Raw genomic sequence first — 7,502 nt, 5'->3', positions numbered from 1 at the left:
CATGGTAGTCAAGGCCCTGGAAACAGAGGACCATTTAAAACATTTGCATGAAACCTTTGATGTACTCCGCAAATACAACATGAAGCTTAACCCGGAGAAATGTACCTTCGGTGTCTGATATGGCAAATTTTTTGGTTTCATGGTGTCAAACAGGGGGATTGAAATTAACCCGGACAAGATCAAAGCCATTGATGATATTGAGGTGGTGAATAACGTCAAAGGAGTGTAGAGCCTTACCGAAAGGATAGCGGCACTGAGCCGTTTTATTTCGAGGTCTTCGAATAAAAGTCACCATTTCATCTCATTATTGAGGAAGAAGAATGAATTTTCCTGGACACCGGAATGCCAAAAAGCTTTGCAGGAGTTAAAAAGATACTTATCGAGTCCGCCTCTGCTGCACACACCGAAGGCAGACGAGCAGTTGTTCCTATACCTTGCCGTATCCGAGGTAGCGGTAAGCGGGGTTTTGGTCCGAGAAGAAGCAGGTACGTAATTTCCAATATATGATGTGAGTAGGACTCTAGGGGATGAGGAGACTCGTTATCCCCACCTTAAAAAATTGGCCTTGGTATTGGTAAGTACTTCAAGAAAGCTGAAACCTTACTTTCAATGCCATCTAATATGCGTAGTAACTACATGCCCACTAAAGAATGTCATGCATAAATCAGAATTATCGGGTAGACTGACCAAATGGGCCGTAGAGATTAGCGGGTATGATATCGAATATAAGCCTAGGATAGCCATTAAGTCTCAAATCTTGGCCCATTTTGTGGCAGATTTTACCTCGGCCATGATTTCTGAGGTCGAAAAAGAATTATTATTAACCTCGGGAAAGGCTTTGGGTATCTGGTCTCTACACACGGATGAGGCCTCGAACCTAAAAGGTTCCGGGTTGGGCATCGTCCTTAAAGCCCCAGCCGATGATGTCATTAGGCAATCGATTAGAACTGTTAAATTGACTAACAACGAAGCCGATTATGAGGCTATGATTGCAGGTTTGGAATTGGCTCGTAGTGTCACGCCCCGAACCTAGACTTGGACGTAACACGACACCGATTACTGTTGCATATGACCGAGCGAACAACAAAATTTGAATCAACATATGATATCAAAACATAAGCGAATGTGGAAACAACAAAACACATCTTGATATACTAAAGGTCCGATCAAAATCATAATGCGGAAATACTTAGACAATCTGAAATATCTTAACGTAGCCAACATGGCTTAAACCAAAACAACTGAACAACTGCCAACAAGGCTAACATAATAAATATCTGACTGTCTGAACTGTGTCTATGAAGCCTCTAAGAATATTGAATAATATAGCTGTCTATAAACTGAAATAACTAGATAGCTGACAACGCCCGAAAGGAATTTGGGGCTCACCAGTAGCTGATACGTACACTCCTAAAGAGCTGAGTCGTCAACTCAATATATCGTTACAAATCGCGAGATGCGAACCCAACAATAAAAGGGACATCGACACATTTGAATTGTCTTTGGTATGTAAAGCAACGAGAAGCAATAAAATACTTTTGGAACCGAAACCGAAAGCGAACTAAATAGGAAAGCAAGAAGGCTGAAGTACTCACTGTTCGGATGAAGAATCACCGTAAATCGTAAATATAATCGTGGCCTAGGGCCCAAATAATGTGAGCAAAAGCGGCGTGCCCTCGGGCCCAAGCAATACGTATGCATAAGCGTGGCCTAGGGCCCAAAAATACGGATACGGTGTTCAACATTAATAATTTACAAGTCGAGGCGGCTATAGGCGATAGCATGATAAGCATTTCTAATTATGGGACTCGTCCAAATAATTGGTTATACAACGACCGAGACTCATATGATAACAATGCATAAGTCTATAAAGATTACGTCTTAGTTCATGATGTTCAAAGTGAAAACCATGAACGAGTGCTATGCTTGCAACCCTAGAAGATAACAGTTCTATATCATATCATGAAACTAGGGCTAAACTATATTCTGAGTCAAATTACTAACAAGTATGAAGAATGAGGCGTGGGGAGAATCATGAATATTCCCTAACGTAGATAGTTTGCCTCACATAATTTAATTACAGCCTTTGAGCGTAATACAATGTTCGTCAACCCTTTCAACTTTGATCTATATCAATACAAGTCAAAGGGATTCTATATTAGCAATAATATCCATGCTTTTGGTCATCTAAGCATTTTATCAAACACTTAGTGGGCATAAAGCTCCACAATCTCCATTAATGGTGTTTCTTCACCCAATTCCCATTCTATTACTTCTAGGTGATTCTACAATCTCAATTTGATGAAAGTAACATCATTCTTCATCACCCATATGACTACAACAATCCTAAGTTAATAATCCAAAACCTAGCATAGTTCATATGATACTCTCTTTATCAAATCCATTTACGATTCTCCCAAGAACTCATCAATTCACAACTATAAATGATTAGAGAGTAGAAGTATTACCTTTTCAAGTTCAATCCTCTTGAATTCGAGTTCTAGGGTTTCCACGCCCAACAATAATTTTCCACTCACAACTCTATCGATTAGAAGGGTTTACTTAAGTTAGAAAGCGATTAGGGACTTGAATTCAACCTAGAATCATGATAAAACTTACCTTGGAGGGTTATTGAGGCTTGGGACTCAATCCCTCTGACTTTAGGGTGATTTTTCATTACTAGAGATGTTAGGGAAATAAACCCCAAGCTTAAATATAACTTAAAACGCGAAATCCCGACTTTTGACCCGAAACCCGACCTGTTATGCGATGGGCCCGCGCCGCACATGTAGTACACGACCCCCTAAAGGTCAATATTCATAGAGGGTGTTTTTGTATAATCATCCCACGATGCGAGGTCATTGTACGCGCCCTCACGCTCCCCGAAAAGCGACGTGTGTCTGTTCTGTGCAGTGTTCGGTAAAATGGACATAACTTCTTGTACATAGCTCTGTTTGGACTCTACAATATACCGTTGGAAATCTATTTCAAAGGGATACAACTTTTGTGTTTTAAGTTTCCTCAAATTCCCAATGGATTTTCACGAAATTGGACTGGAAGGCAGACATATCGAAAACTTAGCCGATTTTATAGAATTTTAAGTGCCTTACTATTAGCCATATTGCGACGATCCTATATCCTTGCTCCGATCTCTCATTGGCCTGGTCCATATATCGTTAGAAAGGTATTTCTACATACTACAACTTTCATTAAGGGTACTTTCCCAAGTTCCCAACTAATCAAGGAGTTATGGCTGCCCGAAATTGGCCTATCAACCATTTTTTGGAAAACGTTCAAACCTTCAGTTTTTCCACTAAAACTCTAATGATATGAGTCTAACCTTAGTTCTAAGATACGGGGTGTTACATTATCTCCCCCTTGGGATCATTCGTCCTCGAATGATGGATTCTAATAAAGAGTGACTGCCGAGACATGTGCACACTAACTGACATGAGCACATGAAAAGCGGGCGAAAAGGGGGGATCGAATTATCGTGTCTTGAACAACTACTAAGATGGCTCTAACGAGTGAATGCGATAATGTAGAAATTGTAGAAGGAAAGATCTGAGGGGGGAAGGTACAATACCTTCATTGATTTCTACTGATTCTTCAAAGAGATAGGGATAGTTGGACTTCATGTCTTCTTCGGTTTCCCATGTGGCCTCTTCAACTTTTTGACTTCGCCACAAAACCTTTACTGAGGCTACCTCCTCAGTCCTCAACTTGTGAACATGGTGATCAAGGATTTTCACTGGGTCTCCTTCATAAGTCAAATTATCATTGACTGTTATGCTATCAGTCGGAACAATCAATGACGGGTCTCCCACACACTTTCTCAACATTGACACATGAAACACTAGATGTACAATAATCAAGTATTGTGGCAACTCAAGCTCATAAGTCAATTGACCAACCTTTCGTTGGATTCTGTATGGTCTAATATGGCGGGACTATGCTTCCCCTTCTTACCAAATCTCATGCCACCCTTCATAGGTGAGAGCTTAAGAAATACCCAGTCATTAACTTCAAACTCTAAATCTCTCTGTCTCACATTTGTGTAAGACTTCTGGCAATTCTAAGGCGTTTTCAAATGCTCCTAAATCAACTTGACCTTCTCCATAGCCTGATAGACCAAATCCAGCCCTAACAACTCTACTTCCCTAAATTTAAACCAACCAATTGGCGATCTATAACTTCGCTCAAAAAGGGTTTCAAACAGTGCCATCCCAATACTAGCATGGTAATTATTTTTGTAAGTAAACTCAATAAGAGGCAGGTGGTCATCCCAATTACCATTGAAATCAAGGACACATGGTTACTGAACTGAATGAATACATGATTACCGAATTGCTGAGATACTGAACTGAATGTCTACTGAACTAACTGAATACTAAGCTGACTGAATACTGGATTAACTGAATACAGAACTAGCACACTAACTGAATATTAAGCTGATTGAATACTAGATTAACTGCATATAGAAGTAGCACACTAACTGAATACTGGATTGGCATGAATACATAAGTACTGGACTGACATCTGAGTACTAAGCTGACATGAATATTATAACATGAGATCTGAATAGCGTATCTGTTTGATCATCGGTCTACAAATGAAAAAGTTGTGCTGAGGTTAACCCTCGTACCCAATCCTTTCTGAAATGACCTCTAGAAGTTTGTTGTGAACTGGGCACCATGATCTGAAATGATGGACGCTGGGTCCCATGAAGTCAAACGATTTCTCGAATAACAACTTGGCATATTCTGGTGCTAAATCTATCATCTTAACAGGCAAGAAGTGTGCTGACTTCGTAAGTCTGTCCATAATCACCCAAATCGGGTCGTGCCTTCTAACTGAATAAGGTAGAACTGTTATAAAGTCCATATTTATCATCTCACATTCTCAAAACAGGAATATTTATATTCTGAGATAAGTCGCAGGGCCTCTAGTGTTCGGCTTTCACTTGCAAAAAAATTTGGGCCGCTTAGCCACAAACCCTGCCAGATTCTTTTTCATATCTTTTCACCAATAAATCTCCTTAAGATCATGATACATCTTCGTGGAATCTAGGTGAATGAAATACCTGAAATTGTGATCCTCTGACATAATCCACTCTCTGAGCCCATCTACATCTAGAATGTATAATCTGCCTCGGTATCTCATGGTACCGCCATCTCCCCCTTGTTCAAAAGCTGACGCTTTATGTTCGTGAATCCCCTCTTTCATCTGCAACAAGTAGGAATCACCAAACTGCTTCTCTCTAACTTCAATGACTAAGCAGGAATAAGCCATGTTCTGGGCAATAACTCCACCCACTTCAGAGTCTGAAAGTCGAATTCCTATCTTGGATAAGCGGTGAACTCCTTTCACCATAGTTCTCTTGTCTTCCTAAATCATGAGTTGTACTTCCCATACTTGATTTTTTTCTGAGATACTTCCTAAAATACTCATAAAATCTTGTTGTGCGCTAAGTCTTTGACTAGCACCTTAAAGATTAGAGTCTCGTGCAATTGCACTACCTACTTGTGACACATAAATGGGCATGATCTTATAGCTTTTTAAACGATCGCCTAATCGATAATAATTGAACTTGACACGATTCGTTCGACGATCATTCCACTCACTTCGGGTTTCTTCTAAATTAAGGCATATTCCTTATAGAGACTATCTCATTATGCCAACCTAACTGAACTGAGGTTCTTCATATCTCATGCTAACCCTTCGGGTCTTCAATTATCTCACTGGACTTACTGGCTATTTATGCATCTCCCCCTTAGACCAAGGCTAACGTCTTATACTTGCAAATTCCTCTGTTTCGTTGGGATCTAATTAACTTTCCTTATCTTCTGTAATTCCTTTGTACTCTACAACACTGACAACCTTTTTTTTTTTGACTCACTCCTAAGCAATTTCTTACTGGGAAAAACTAAATTACTTATATGAACCGGTTGCTACTGTATTCATAACCGACATGCTCTATCTTAACGACTTAACTCTGCTCACACTATAAATTTTAGGGAAACCCCTTTTTGACAACTCTTAAAGGCTATTCTTATGTAGTTTGCTCTCTTACAGCCTAGCTGATTTCTTCTTCCACTGATCACTCTACTCCGAATTTAATTTAAGCCCTTGGTTTCTAACACACATTTGGATGTATCCGAAGCGTCACCATCTTAAGGTGTTCATCGACTAAGAAAATCAAATCATACTTCTACTAGTTCTTAAGAAATTGCTAATGCATTGTATCTACTCAAAACTTACTTACTATTTTTCCGTTAATCACCCGCTAGCTTCACATTTTCTTATTCTGCTCTGAATAACCTAAGTTATTTCTATCTCTCCCTCATCATCTGATGCTATTCTATGGTCGTATACTATCTTTTCTTAACTATGGATCACACTTAAGAAACTTTCATCTATCTTATATGAAAGATTGGAATAACTAAACCCAAACTTTCTATACACTTCAAAATCATATCAGACTAAACACATTTGGGATATGCATTTACTCACATAGCTTAAGAGAGAACTGTCACATCTCCTTATCTAATAATAATAATTACTTCTTATAGTAACTTACAACCATCGTCCTCTCTAACTCTGATCTGACTAAACTTAACAAACTAAAACCATTCCCGAAAATTTAATATCGTCTGCTCATGGTTCTTATTTCATACATACCTCTACTCTTAACAAGCATAGTTCGTACGAAAATTTCATCTGTGGTGATAATTGGGGATGCCTCTTTATCCTGACGACCTGCTAAAGCTTCTAGCGATCTTCACTGAGAACTAAAATATCAGGCTTAGGCGTATTACAACCAGTAGAGCTTGAGAACTAAGAGGAGCCACCGAAACACACATTAAGGCCCAAACGATACACCCCTTGGTGTCTCCTATAACACTTGTTGCACATAAGATTCTGAAAACTTCTGTGGCTCACACTGCTATGTCACTGAGAGGCGTGCTCTTAAAATCTATTTCTAGTTTAACCGACCCTTTTGATCATAGCTAGACCTCGAGACTAGTGCAATAGCTGCAGATGGAGTGGGTCCTGATGAGCAATTGTAGAATATTGTTTGCCTCCACCTTCCTGAGATCCTCTATGATTTACGTTTCCTGCAGACTTAGCTCCTTTTCTAATTATTCTTCTAATTTCTCTGTTATCCTCTTCCTGCTGTCTCTTATTCTCCTTTCTCAAGAACATCATTATCATTCAACTTACTATTCATTCTACTACACCCCTTCTCGGGCAACTTACATTGTATTCCACTTTCAATAGCACTTGAAATCTCATTCGTTACCGATGAAGTCTTTGCACAATTGTACCCCATGGGTAAACATCCTTACTTGGACCTTGAATTATACGGTCGTCGCTGCGCATTCGAAACGTATGTAATTTGATTGGAAGAGAAGGTTACTTATTACTCTAAGACATGGCACGATCTAGAGTAGAAAGAAATGAGACAATCCTGAATGTCTTGGTGGTCAACTGTTTATATG

At 39.4% G+C, this 7,502-nt stretch overlaps 1 protein-coding gene across 1 annotated transcript; it reads right to left on the bottom strand.

Annotated features, from left to right (window-relative positions):
* Positions 1-3,509: 3,509 nt before the first annotated feature.
* On the bottom strand, positions 3,510-5,373 carry LOC132044898 (uncharacterized). Its single transcript, XM_059435434.1, has 4 exons — positions 5,084-5,373; positions 4,112-4,232; positions 3,970-4,042; positions 3,510-3,856 (listed from the first exon to the last, which is right to left on the bottom strand). The coding sequence occupies exons 1-4, from the start codon at positions 5,371-5,373 to the stop codon at positions 3,510-3,512; spliced, it is 831 nt and encodes a 276-aa protein (XP_059291417.1).
* Between the last annotated feature and the right edge of the window lie 2,129 nt (positions 5,374-7,502).

The sequence above is a fragment of the Lycium ferocissimum genome, unplaced genomic scaffold (genome assembly GCF_029784015.1).
Source record: "Lycium ferocissimum isolate CSIRO_LF1 unplaced genomic scaffold, AGI_CSIRO_Lferr_CH_V1 ctg5420, whole genome shotgun sequence".
NCBI lineage: Eukaryota > Viridiplantae > Streptophyta > Magnoliopsida > Solanales > Solanaceae > Lycium > Lycium ferocissimum.
Note: the sequence above shows the minus strand (reverse complement) of the source record. Positions and strands in the feature narration are given on the sequence as shown.